General features: G+C 44.9%; 1 protein-coding gene across 1 annotated transcript in view; it reads left to right on the forward strand.

Annotated features, from left to right (window-relative positions):
• Nucleotides 1–14,754, forward strand: part of PAPPA (pappalysin 1) — a 191,787-nt gene that overhangs the window by 170,088 nt on the left and 6,945 nt on the right. Inside the window, exons 19-20 of the mRNA XM_023531045.1 lie at nt 619–690; nt 5,349–5,447. Of these exons, the coding sequence (XP_023386813.1) occupies nt 619–690; nt 5,349–5,447 (171 nt within the window). The remainder of the gene's footprint in view (nt 1–618; nt 691–5,348; nt 5,448–14,754) is intronic.

Here is a 14,754-nt window from a genome sequence, read left to right on the forward strand (position 1 = left end):
CATGTATCTGAATCATCTGGAGGCTTGTTTTTAGAATGCAGTGTCCCAGGCCCTGACCTCAGAGATTTGTATTCATTAGATCCAAGGCAGCACCAAAGAATGTGTCTTTTTAATGTGTTCCCGGTCCTGGAAAGGTGGCCCGCAGCATTTTCCCTGCTCCATGCCATTCTCCCATCTTCCTGCTGCAGCCACGCACGTACATGCAATCACACATACGCATACACACAAGCACACACATGTACGCACAAAGCGCGTACACACACACTCTATCCTTCCTCCATCCTCCCACCTTATCCTCAACTGTCTTCAGGAGTCAGACATCAGCCACACATTTTCCAAAGGGCCTTTCTGATCCTGTCTTCATCCTCCAATTCTGCTTCTCTTTGGCCCTTATTGCCAGGTAAATACAGAATCATGACACCTATGGCAAACACAAATATTATTTTAATCTTATGGCTCCTATTATTGCAATGCCTGGGCAAATCCTCCATGTAAATGCCAAGGTGAAGTCAGGACTCTGAAGATCCAAGAAGAGGTGGTTTGGTTCAGCGTGCCAACAGACAGTTGGCTCCCTCCCAGCCCTGAACCCATCTGACCTCTCTCTCCCTCTCTCTGCAGAGAGTTGTCTGCACGGCTGGTCTCAAGTGGTATCCTCAGCCTGCTCTGATTCACTGTGTCAAAGGCTGTGAGGTGAGTCCCTACAAAGGATCCTACTGTTATTGTTATTGTTATATTAATCATGGCTACCATTTACTGTACCTAGTGATGCTGTAAATATCCCTTTAACTGATTTCTTGAACAGGAATCAGCAATCCCATTCTACAGATGGTAAAATTGATGGTGGACAAGCGATATCAACAAACATACTAAAAAATATATTTAATGAGTAACAGAGTCAGGATTCTAAGCCAGGATTTTCTGCCTCCTAAGCCTGTGTTCAGCATAATATTGCATCTAAGGGAGAATGGGAGGGAGGCCATATTGATTTAGCATCTATAATATGCCAAGCATTTTACCGAGATTATCATATTTAACCTTTAAAGAACCACACAAGGCAGTTTTTTTTTTCAATTCTCACTTTACTGATGAGCATCTTACATATCACTTTCTTCTGCCACATGTTTGTTATTTACTTGCTCTTTGACCCCAAAAGTAATATGGACACCTTAGACCCAACTACTGAGCTGAAAAATGGAATATTCTCTTACCCTTCAAATCTCTGGCTTCGCAGTTTAGCCATACCCTGGAACTTGGCATTATGGAGATCTGTCTCTGTATCAGTGACAGGCTTGAGGTGGAACAAGAGTGTGGTACTTGGGATGTCATCTGTGTTCTCAAGAGGGTACTGCTCATGGAACTAAAAGACATTTCTCTGCACCCCTATGCTCCCATGATTCTCCTCAGCTGGTGGTGAAAAGGAAGTCCCATACCCCATCCAGGCGGATGTCCCAATCTCTGGGGGGAGGAGAGGATGGAGCAGAGCACACTCAGGAAAATGCAAGTGAAAAGGAATAAATTGTGCTCTAGAAAATTTGGTATTTGATGAAATTCTTAGAATGTCAGAACCAGAAGTGTTCTTCTAGATGACCTAAACCCGACCTTTTATTTTAAATATGGGGAAACAGGGGCCTAGACAGCATTTGGTCTAAAATTGGACGGAATGCTCAAACTGGAAGGATTCTTAGAGGGATCTAACTCCACTCGTTTGTTGTGTAGACTGGAAATTGAGTGCCAGAGAGAGGATGGACTGGCCCAAGTTTGCACAGCACAATAGATACAGAGCCAAAGCGTGAACCCAGATCTCCTGACTTCTGGGCGGGTGCTTTTTTTTTCTCCACTAAGCCATGTCCTGTCCCTGAACCATCCCCTGACCTGTAAGTGTCACAAGACAATACATAGTTTTTTTCTGTGTATTGGTTAGGGACTTCCTGTGTCATCTTCGCAGGGCACTTGACACTGGAGTCTTTAAGAACCCCTATTCTCTCGAGTCAGCCAGAAACAGCAAAACCGAGACCAAGGCCTTGTGGCCGTTGCTTCCTCCCATCTCTCTGGATAAGTCCAACATTTCAGGAAAAGGAAGCTTGAGTTACCTGGGCACTCATTCTGCTGAGTCGGCGGTCGAGGCAGTGTGACAGCATAATTCGATCCCTCCTTTGACTCAGCACCGGGGCCTAAAAGACCCTCACCTGTCAGACTCTGAGCCCTGCCAGTGATGCTTATCGCCTTTGCCCTTGCAGGTGGCCTCTTGTCTCCTTTCTTCCACAGCCTAGAGCTAACAGTTTGTCTCTCGTCTGAGGTTGAAAAGTATGCTTAAAGAGACACAAATGCTGAGTTGGGAGAGGAGCCATCAACCTGGAGTGCCTAGAGGTAGACAAGATTGAGAAATGGTTTTGCGACCCCTGATGTCCCAGCCCTCTACCCCAAGCCATGTCCAGAGTGGTCATTCACTCCCTCATTCATGAAAGCTTCACTGAGTGCCTATTTGCCCAACTCTCTTCTAGGTTCTGAGAATAAAATAATCTTAAGTGAAAACAGTAACTACGCTCTCTCTGGGTGATCTGTGGTATCTTCTTGCCCCCCACCCATCCATGCATCCATTTACCCATGCATGCATGTATCCATCCATCCATCATTTTACTAAATAAACATTTAACATATTTGATCATATTTTGCTCAAATTGCCAGGCATTTTGCTAGAAAATCTAGGACACAAAAAATGGACGACACATTGCTGTCCATAAGGAACTCACAGTACAGTAAAGGAAATGGACAACTAAAGAGACCATTTTAAAACAGGTACCAAGAGCTATAACCAAACAAGTTCAGGAAGCTGTAGAAGCACAGAACGTCTTGGGGGTGTCAGGGAAGGCATTTTAGGGGGGCAATGTTTGGGCTAGGTCTCGAAGGATGAATCGCTTACCTGCACACATTATTAGTAAAAGTAGCAGCATGAGAAATACCGGAGACAGGAGAAATCTCTAAGTAGCTGATCTTTTCACATGCTATTCCCTTTCTCTAGAAATTCTCCCTTTTTCACCCTAGTTGACTCCCACTCATCTCATGATCTCAGCTGAAACGTCCTTTCCTCAGGGACATCTTCATGAAACTCCCTGAATAGGTCAAATCCTTCTACCCTTTACGCGAACGGTATCATGCAGCTTTCTTCCATAGCTCTCATCAGAGTTGAAACTGGCCCATTACATGTGTGATTATTTGATTAAAGTCTACCTACTCACTGAAGTGTAAGATCTAGAAGAGTAGAACTCTATACTGACTCACTATTATGTCCTTTAGCATATGTATAACAGTAGGCATTCAATAAATGGAGTTGAATAGAAGATGGATGAATAGATGGATAGATGGAGAGATAGGTAGATGGATGGATGGACAGATGTGGCTGCAGGAAAAGGCACGTAGAGGAGAATAGCTAATGATGAGTCTGGAAATTTTTTTAGGGGCTAAATTAAAAAAAAAATCATTCTCATTTATCTTTTTTCTCTTCCTCTTCTTCTTCCTGAGCTACTCCTTTAGCAAGCCAGTTACTTTCATTTTAAAGAAGGGACATTTGGTTTCCTACATTAGTCTGCTTATATATGATATGAGACAGAACATAAAGAACATAGCCCACAGGCCGATCTCCTAAGGCACAGAGAGAAGCAAAGGGCTTATCCTTTGTTCGTCGTTTGTTCCTCTGCTCTAATATAAATGTAATCATATGTTTATTATGGCAGTCATATGGCAGTCACACGTGTGCTCACAGCCATGTGTATGCACGCGCGCACGCGCGCACACACACACACACACACACACACACACACACACACACAAACCCCTACACCTGAGCACAGCTCTTGCCTGTATTTGGCTTCGGCTTGCTAAGATCTTTTTTTTTAGACACTAATAGGGCAGTGATAAAATGATATCAGGCATCATGAGTTGGGGGCACAAAAACTCAATGAACTGGGAGCAGAGATGCAAAAGCCAGGGATGCCTTATAGGGTAGACTTCTTCTGAGCTTGGAGTGGGATGAAGAATTCAGGATGGGAAGGGGTCGTGATGGGATGCAGTTGTAGCCAATTGATGACATCTTCTTTCCCAGCAGTGAGTCGCTGAGCATTAGAGATCCCTACCAGAACTCTAATGAGAGGGGTTCCACTTTCATCTGCTTTCTATATATTCAATGTTACACAGTATTGCCTTTGATGGGAGAAAGGAAGGGTATGTTCACTGCTTTGAGAAATTAGTAGACTAACCCTGCCTCTTTATTTACTAATGGGAACCCTGAGGTCCAGAGAAGATAACCACTTAACCAAAACTATCAAATAACCACCCAGTTGGCTGAAATTTGGAAAACTGGAACCCAGATTTTCTAAAGCCCTGGCAACTGCCTTTTTCTCTAGGCCAATATAATTACATTCCATTTCAAAAAACATCTCTAAGATGCCAAAGATGTGCCCAGCATTAAACTAGGTGATTGGGAGACAAAGATGAACTGGAGATTGCCCATGTCTTTGAGGAGCTCATTGTCTTGCACCAGCTACATATCAACAGACCATAGAAGGCAGTTTGCTACGTGCTCAGATAGGGAAATACAAGTGCTAGGGGGTTGCAGAGACTCCAGACTTTCCCCTAAGATGGTTCTGGGTTCATGTCAGTAGTGACTTAACTCCATCATCTTTCCCTCTTCTTTAGAGCATCACAGAGTTGGAGGAACACGGGGGGGAAAAAAAGAAAGAAAGAAACCAGTAAGTGGTAGATAGAGCCTAGAATGGTAAAAAAAAAAAAAAAAAAACAAACTTAGATTTATATCATTCTTCTGCCTTTGCCAGTGTGATCTTGGCTGAGTCCCTTTCTTGCTCAGAGCCTCAGAGTCTTCATCTGTAATTGTGAGAATAGCAATGCCTACCTCACATGTTGTTTGGAGAACAAAGGAAGAAAACAAACGTGTAAAGCATGTGGCACCAAGTGCATCTGTACTCCCATGCTAGACGAGAAGGAGCCGCAGTCACACACCATTGTGCCAGATTTGTGTGGATTCTTACATTTGATCTTTATAACTCTTAGGCAGTTTGCATTCAGTTTCCTAATGTACTCGTGTATATTTTATTATACAGAATGTGTCTACCAGGGTAACCATACTTAGTTGGGAGAAACTTGGCTGGATAACTCTTTATAAATGGTGTTATAAGAAGTGTTAACTTGTTCGAAGGGGTGTTGGGATTTGAAGTCAGGTAGAGGTTTGTGAAAAAAAAAAAAAGAGCTAACTAAATGATTACAGAGGCCACCCCCTACTCACTCCAGGATGCTAACAAGGCACCTTTCCTTCCTGCCTCTGTCCCCCTTTATAGCCCTTCATGGGAGACAATTACTGTGATGCCATCAACAACAGAGCCTTCTGCAACTATGATGGTGGGGACTGCTGCGCATCCACGGTGAAGACCAAAAAGGTAGGCTGTGCCCCCCGCCTCTCACCCCACACCTGCAGCCACCTTTGACAGACCTCTCCATTTCCTGGGCCAAGATCACCCCTACGTGTTGGACTACCCATTGTCCTGGTTGTGCCAGTCCTCACCTACAAGCTGTATTGTATTGTATTGCATTGTATCGTATTTTTTATTCTTACTTAATAGTTAAGCTAATATCCTGTGCTGGGCCCTGAGGAGGGCGTGGAGGCTCATGGATGATTTTTGCAGTTGTGGTCTCTTACGCTCAGAGCTTAGAGTCAAATACGGAAGCAGACAAATAAAAGTGCAATGCGTACTTTTAGAAGGGAAGAACAGAGTGCTGTAAGGGCTCAGGCATGGGGTTGGAGAAGGCTCTGCGGAGGGATTAGCACTCAAGACTGGAACTTGAGGGATGAGGGGAAAAAGTGGGAAGGTGGCCAGGAAAAGAATGTCAGGATCAGGCAACTGACATGTAAAACCCTGGAGAGAACGAGCATTTCTTGGGGATCTGGCAAGTCTAGGAAGAGGAAAGCTGGGGCATTCCCAGCAAGGTCAGTCATGGCCTTTGAGAATTTTATAAACTCTTTTGTCGTTCACGCCTATAGAATTAGGGGATGTGGTCTTCACTGTTATTTTCTTCCTTTGTGTACTAGGAGGCAATGGGAGTGATTCAAGTTGTGTATAGTAAAACCAAAACATTCAACTGAGATGCACATCAACCACTCACAGAAGAGTGGCCACCTCCACTTTCTTCCTGACTAGAGCTGGGACCAGAGTTTGAGGCCCCAGCCAAGAGCTAGGAGAGAGGTGGTCAACCTGGGCAACATGAGTTGATAAGTATTCTTGTGATGAATGAATAAATAGGAAATTTTTTTATTTTTATACTCACCTATAATCTGAGCTGAAAGATTTCAAATATCATTTGATCTAATTTCTCATTTTAAGTAAGGACAACTATGTTTCTGATATGAGAGAGGCAAAGCATCTTAGTTGGAGAGCTCTCTCTCTGATTATCTGGTCCAAAGTTTTCATTTCATTAATGGGGAATGAGGCCCATAAAAAAAAAAAAAAGGCATGGTTCGTCCAAGGTGGTGGAGTGAGTGATGGAAACAGAGCAAGGCTCCTGGCTTCCTATCCGAGTCCTTTTATATTGCAACATCATTAAGAGAATTAGTTCCTTCAGGAAAGATGCTTTGACCCTAAAATGAATAGGGCAAGACTCAAGGGACTCACTCAAATAGGAGGACTGTTATTGCATCTTTTGGTTGATGAATAAGGATGCTAGGGTTCTCTGGGATCGGTTGGTGCTGTAGAGGCAATACTTTTCATGCCTACTCTTCCTTTATTTTTTAATTTTTTTGGATAAAATGCTGAAGGTATACACTTTCTGTTCAAGTATAGGATAATAAAAGTCATTCTCTAATAATGAATTTTATTATTTTTCCCAATTATGACACTATATTCTTCTTTTAAGAAAATCCAGAGAGTAGAAGATAACGAAAGAATTCACTGATTCTCTTACAACCCAAAGATGATAAATACTTTGCTTGTGGTATATTTCATTCTGTGTAACAGTATGTGGGTATTTGTGCCTACTTATATATTACTGCATTTCCAATTTGGTATCTTGTTTTGTCTTGTTTACTTAGCACAGGAAAGATTACACATAAGAATTATCTGATATTAGTTTAAGCTTCTTAGCTGTCTACTTCGCTATATTATTATTATTATATGGTTGTGATGTATGATGAGTCACATAAGCATTTACCACTGACTTTTATTTTTAACTTTAGGTTATTTCAGTTTCTCACAATGTTAAGTAATGATTCTAATGACCATCTTCCCTGAATCGTTTTTACAGTTGAATCTGAGAATTGAAATAACTAAGATAAAAGGTATGAGTATTTTTAAGGCTTTTGATACCTGTTGCCCAGTGAATACAGTCGTGTTCAACAGTGTCTATTTCACACCGTTGAAGTCAGCCTTTTAAAAGAGTGAACAGTGACGTTTCTATCTTAAATAGAGGTTCGTGCACCATAAGGACACATTATTCACCTGATACGATCACTTGGTGAAAAGCAGCTCCGAGTAAAAGAATCGCCCTACCCACGATATATAACTCACACACTAAAACGCACAAAATAAGACGAGTTTATTTTTAACGGGAGCCTTCCTTAAATGGATTGCCTTTTCTACAGTGTTTGCTGGGGACATGAAGTCATGAGATGGAGGTTCAGGTGCACATGAAAACACCCTAACGGCCATCTGACTTTCTGTTCGTGTGCTGGGTTCAGCGGCAGCAATGCCAGGCTCCGAGGCCCTGAGATGAGGATTGTCTTTTTCCTGAGGGAAGTTCTCCGCCAGGTCTGGATGTGCTTCCTAGTCCTCTTCTCTTTCCCACCGTTATATCAATGTAATTTTTGTGTGTGTGAACAAGATTCCCTTCTTCCACCTTAAATGATTCTTCCTCTCGGCCAAGGCTGCAGAATGCAGAGGGCCAAGCTTCCTTCATGCGATGAGATAACCATTCAGACAACTGTGCACTTAGTCATCTGTGTGGAAAAGGCAGTGCGGGAGAGGGGCCGGATCGCGACACTTCCCTGAGGCAGTGACGTTCGTATTGAGACCTGAACCGTGAGGAGGCGTTTTCCTGGTGAGGGGGGCGTGGTGGGTAGGGCAGAATGGAGAGAGCCGTCTGTGTGACCTTGGGATTACAGTCTAAAGGCCCCTTTTAGCGTGTGCATGGCTTGGCCATAGTTATTAGCTTTGGAGAAGTGTTTGGGGCTTCCTTCCGCTTCGAGACTCTTGGAAGTCTTAACTTCTGGAGAACAGAGGTATCTTAAATTAGCCATTCTTCCTACCACTTAAATTTCCCAGTCTAACTTCTACGTAAACTCCATCTTCTTGAAACTTCTCTACTTTCTCTTGGACACGCCCAATGATTCCCTGTAATAGATTGATTTATAGAGATGATAGGTGGAGAAAATATACAAGGATATAAAATGCCCCTAAGTGAACTGCTGTATAGGTCAGACACTGAAGACACTTGTCTTCCGTTATCTTCTTTAATCCTCATTTCGGCTCCGACAGTTTGCTATTATCTTATCCTCATGGCACCCGTGAACCGGCTGTGGCTCAGAGTACTTACGGGACTTGCTTGAGTTCTCTTAGTTGCAAGTGCCAAAGCCCAAATTTGAACCCACTTCTGTCTGACTCACAAGCCCAGCTCTTTCTCCTGCATGGGACTGAGTCTCAGAAGAACAAAGCAAGTGGGGATAGGACCTTGTCCTCAGAGTACCTGGGCATGACCTTTCTAGTTCTGGTAGGAGACATTTCACTGCGAACCCAGACTGCCAAGGAACCCTGGGTGTGGGACTCCTCCCCTTGGCAAAAGTGAAAGCAGTTTTTCCCAGCAGCAAAGACAGAGTGGGGAGTAACCAAGGCTCCCAGCCTGGCCAGCCATCCCACACGTCCCAGACAGCAGCTTCCCTTGAGCAGAAAATTGTCTTGCCTTGTTTCTACAGCATGAAGCCTCTCAGGGCAGGAGAGGGGCCGGATTCCTTCCTTCCACACCCCCACCCCAGTGCTTACCTGCTGGTCTCATGTGTACTCATGGCCCCAGACACATATCATGGGAGGTTCTCTGACCATAAGCACCCAGACTGGCACTCAGAAACTCATAGATAGGGCAGATTTGCTTCATGTACCTTTCTAATTAGAGTAATTCCATTAATTGAGCATATACTATGGGCTTGGCCATGGGTATCTCACTTAGACTCCAAAACCACCCAATAAGGTAGACAGCTGAGGCTCAGAGAGGTGTAATCCTCTGTACACAGCTGTGTGTAGGATTTAGCATTCCTGACTTCAAACAAATAATAGTAGCTACTATTTATCAAGAGGTTAATATTTGCCAAGCATTGCGCTAATAACTGCTTTTACATGTCTCATTTCATCAGCACAGTAGTCCTGTTTGTGGGTATTTTTTCCTCTTTGCATAGATGATGCCACTGAGGCTTAGAAGGGTTAAGTTCACAGAGCCAGTAAGTGGTAGAGCTGGGATTCAGACCCAGCACCTGTTCTGAACACCTTGTTGCCGTACGCTTGCATTCTGCCCTTCCCCTGGTAGGTGGGCTTCTTGCCTCATAGTCCTCCTGGGCTGGAGTCCTGGACAAGAACTCGTGGTCTAGGGTTAAGCATTCAGCACATTCTCCTAGACTTCCTTCTTGCCAGTTCTCCACCTAAACTTCTTCCCTGTCCCCAGGGCTGGGGCCTCCCGATCACTTGGCCCAGAATGATGTCTGCTTGGTCCCTCCACCCTCCCTCCCTTAGTTGTCTCTACAGACACCAGCTGTTTCCCACATCTGCCTTGTGGGGTGACCTGGGCCCGGCTGACAGACAAGAGCAAGACAGTGCAGGAAACTCCGTCTGACAGAGGTGACCAGTTTCTCACCCAGACACCTGTCTGCAGAGCAAGGCAGACAGGAAGGGGCAGGACCCAGCTTCTCAGCATGTCAGATTATTATTTTCCTGTTGGAGCCTTGAGAAGTCTCGAATACAGAGCAGATTTCCAGAATGGTTGCTTCAACAGTTTCCCCTCATAATAAGAACAACAAAAAGTATTCCTTTGTAACTGGAATTATTCTAAGCAAGCATGTGTTGGGGGTGTAACGGAGGAAGGGAAAACCACCTTAACACATTCCACATACCAAAACTTTCTAAGGCGTGGTGGCCTGGAACAATAATTATGGTCATGTTTCAGGCAGCTGCTAAGAGACTGATTCTGGAAGACGTCTGGGGAGTGAGGGAGTAGTCAAACCCTGTGACTTAGCTCTGTGACCTTGGGCAGGCCAGATACACCTTAAGTTTTCATTTCTTGATATTTGGATTAGAGTCACGTCTCAGGACTCTCCTCCACATGGCTTCCTGAACGAGGTGGTCAACCGAGTGAGAACTTGAAGGCTAGTCGGGGCTGGGACCAGGAGAGTAAGGTGTCAACCCTAGAAACAAGCCTTAGCACAAGATGCCATGCCCAGCCGATGACATTAAGTGTACGGCTGCCACATTTATTTACTAAATCTAAGTGGAAACATAGCTTTTTAGAAAGGATGTTATAACCCAAGGTAGCCCATTGGTCTAAGGCGGCTAGTGATTGTATAAGACGTGGGAAGATAATCAATACCATTAGATGGAAAGCAGCCTTCTTAGCAGAGTGACCACGATAAAGGGTTGGACATTGGGTGTCAGTTAGCGATGTGCATCAGAGGCTCTTACGTGTCAACTCAGCAACCAGAATGGTCCCTTTTAAACAAGTGAAATGGTGGCACACCTTGGCCAAGCCCTGCGGTATCTCCCCCATTCTACTCAGAGTAAAGCCAGTCCTTTCAATGGCCTGTGAGGCATCTATCTACGAGCTCTGCCTGCCCTCGTGGCCTCTCGGACCTCAGCCCCTACTATCGGTGCCCCTGCTTCACCTAACTCCAGCCCTCCGATGGCTTGCAGTCCCTTGTGCAGGCCAGGCATTCTCCTACCTCACAGCCTTTGTCACTGGCTGTTCCTTTGGATGGGAACATTCTTCTCCATGACTCACCCCCTCACCTCCTCCAGGTCTTTGCCCAAGTGTCACATTCTCAGCAAGCCCCTCTCCGATTGCCCGCCTTCCATCACCCCTGGCACTTCCACACACATTTGCTTTGGCTTCTCCTTCTTTTTCCTTCTACAACACTTAATCACTTTGCCACAGACTATAAAATGTATTTATAATTTATCATCTGTCCATCCTTACCTCTCTCGCTGCTAGAATGACCGTTTCATGAGGGCGAGAATGTGCATTCATTTTGCTCACTGATGTATCCCAGATTCTGATGCTGTGTGATAGAGATTGTGCTGGACCATGAGCAAGACGAACCTGGCTGTAGCCATGCTGAGGTCACATCTTCTGGACTAATGGTCAGGCATCTAGAGTATAGTAAGTGCTAATGGAGGCGCAGAAAGTAAAGAGAGTCAATGAAGGCAACACCGGAGGTGAGACATGCAGTAGGTGCAGTAGTTGTTACCTGGATGAACAAAATGGCAATGACCAAACAAAAGAATGAGAGAGAAAAGTGTTTCCAGCAGAGGACGCAGTGTGTGCAAAGACCCAGACGTAAGGGTATTAAGGAAATTATAATGTCTAGAGTGTGGCTAGAGCACAGTTCGAGAGGGGAAGGGGCAAGAGATGAGCCTAGAGGGATGAGCAAGGCTTCTATAAGCCAAGCTAGGGAATCCGAATTTTACTGAGAGATCAATAGGGCTGTTCAATGATTTTTTAAGCACTGAACCAGCCCAGAAGAGCCTAGAGGACTTCCTGGAAGAGGTGATAGATGTGCTTAATTTAGAAGATTAGTAAGAGATAACAGGAAAATGGCTAAGCAGATTAAACTAATTCTTCCTTGTTCCAAATCACTGGCTTCTACAGTGGTATGAGATCCTCCTGTAGCTTTGACTTTTCACGTGGATGAATTACTCATTTTAGCTTGTTCCTATGAAGGAATCAGACTCTTCCATGCCCTAAAGTTATCATCATCATAATTGTTGTCAATATTATCATCCCACCATTATTACCACATCAACAGCACCACGAATACCCGCATCACCAAGATCATCGCTACCATCATCATCATCATCATTGAGCATGTATTATGTGCCGTGCACTGTGCTAGTGCTTTACTTGAATTTTATACTTTACCCAAAATACTTCTATGTGGCAGTACTGTTATTATCTCCATTTTACAGATAGAGAAACTGAAGCCCCCAAAAGGGAAGAAACTTGTTTAATAGCATGTACTAAGTCAATAAGAGGGCAAGAAATCAAACCCAAGTCTCCTTCTAGGCTGGTGCTGTTCTTTACTGGCATTTTTTCCCTCCATTTTATCTTCCACTTGTTCACATTTAAACAAGACTCTGTATTCATCGACTGTGGCATGCCTTTTGCCAGGCACGAATCTACCCTATGCTCAAGGAGCTTACGAGGGGTCCACATCCTCAACATTGCACCTTGTTCTACTCGATCTCATTAAATGTTTCCATCAATACTACGAACACCCCGAGACTCGAGTGGCAAAATGATTTGTCCAAGGTCCTACGGTGGGAGGTGGACAGTCAAGGTTTTCTGACCTTGAGACAGGATGCCTCTTGCTCCCTGCAGTTCATACTCTCCACTTGTGATCTCCCTCTTGATTCTGAGTCAGAATCCAGCCTTAGATGAGACCTGCAGCCAGGGCCTTGTGGTGCGTTTGCCTGGGCTGCATTCCTGAGCTGCTCACACACACGGATGGAGGTGTCGGCCTGGGCAGCTCACCCAGAGGGAGAAACCCCTGTGCCTGAGCAACAGCTCCAGCCCAGAGGAAAAAAGGAGACAATCCTGGCCTTTAGTCATTGACCTGGGCTTGTTGACAGAATCCCAGAGTGGGTGGCCAAGCCATTTATGGGATAGCCTAGCCACATGGTGCTGGGAATCCCAAATGTAAACTGGCCACCACAGGCGTTTGTGCTGTGGGTGGTAGGTTTTCTCGAGAGGCCATCTGGGGGAGGTGGGAAGCCGCTTGGGAGTCAGGGGACCTGGGGACCCTGCTAAGAACTGACTTTATCAGGATGTGACTCTTCTCTCCATGTCCCAGTTTCTTTCTCTGTGAAAAGGGGACCCTGACTCCCACTCTGCTTGCCGTTTGGGGGACAGAGGAATGGTTACAAACAGGGGTGCAGATGCCAGCCCAGTGACTCACCTCTTTGCATCTTAGTTTCCTCTAAGATGTGAAACAGGGATAGTAAAAATAGCTGCCTTATTACGGTTGTTGAGAAGAGTGAGTGAGACAATGCACACTGAGTTATTCAGAGCCAAGCACATAATAAGTGATTTAAAAAAAAAAAAAAAAGGGTTATTTGCTATTAGAAAAGACAAATCAGCAGTCAGCCTCGCCTGGTTGTGGAGACGGTGCCTTCCCCTGACTCTCACTGGCTGAGTACGCTCCGTGTTTGGAGTGGGGTTTAGAATCCTGCATAACGTACTTATTGACTGGTAGTGAGGCTCAAGGCAAATTTGTTTTGTTATAACATTCTGAATCCTCTATTTTGTCATCTGCGAAATGGGTAGCTAAAAGACGATAGCTTAATGAGATTGTACAGAATCAGCAAATCACCGGACACGTGGAAGGCCCTCAGGAAATGCCAGTGTGTGTGTGTGACTGTGTGTGTGTATCAAGTGATGTTCACTGCTGTGAACCTGTACAAACAAGCTTCTCTGGTCTTTCCCAGGCCAGACCTAGGAATGCCTGGCTGAGTGGATGGAGCTGGCCATCTCCACCTTCTCTTCCCAGTTGTAGGCCCTCCATCAGGAGCAAGTGTGTGACAAGGGGAAATCCCATGCAAGGCTGGGTTCTTAGAGAATCTGCATTTCCAGGTCCTTCTAGCCAAAGTATTGCCTTCTGCTTTTCTAAAACTGAAGAAGATTTTCAGACAGAAAGAAAGGGAGAGACTGTTAAAATCAAACCCTAAGGTGCAGCTAGGGAAACTGAAGCTCATAGGAGTGAAAGAACTTGTACAAAGTCACCTAACAAGTGAGTACAAGAGCAGAGGCTCCCTGATCTGTATTCTGCCTGTATATTCATGTATTCATTTGTCCATCCATTCATGGGTTCGTCGAACACGTGTTCTGTGGTATGTGAAGACTCAGTTCAACAACAGACATGGTCCCTGCCCAGGCTGGGCTGGCGTACGAGTGCTGAAGTGATTTAGTACAAGGAGGGCGTAGAAATCGAACGCTGTGATATGGGACGAAGGTGACCGTGTCACTGGTCAGGCCGATGAGGGAGCAGGTGGTACTTGAGATAAGACCTGAAGACCAAAGAGGGGTGAGCCAGGAAAGAGCAGCGGGGTGGAAGGACGTTAATGGCTAAGGACTGAAAAGGAGGAAAGCGCTTGAAGTACTTGAGGAACCAATAAAGAAATAAGCTACAAGAGTGAGGGGAAGAATCCGAGTGAGGTCCGAGAAGGATGCAGAGATCAGATCCTGCAAAGATCTCTCGGTAAGGACTTTAGGTCTTGTTTTAAGACATAGAATCTGTTGAATTTTTGCAGCAGGAAGCATGAGAGATACATCAGATGTGAAACTGTCCCTAGTGGGTCACAGAGCCCAATGGCAAAGAGTTACAGAATTGTGCACAGGACATTAGAGGTAACTGGATCCTTATAATGGTAGAAGGTGGGCAAGGGTAGGAGAAGGGGACAGGTAAAGGTTGGGTGAGTTGAGGACAGAGAGGCTGTCCATGTCTGC

This window comes from Pteropus vampyrus, unplaced genomic scaffold, assembly GCF_000151845.1.
Source record: "Pteropus vampyrus isolate Shadow unplaced genomic scaffold, Pvam_2.0 Scaffold61, whole genome shotgun sequence".
NCBI lineage: Eukaryota > Metazoa > Chordata > Mammalia > Chiroptera > Pteropodidae > Pteropus > Pteropus vampyrus.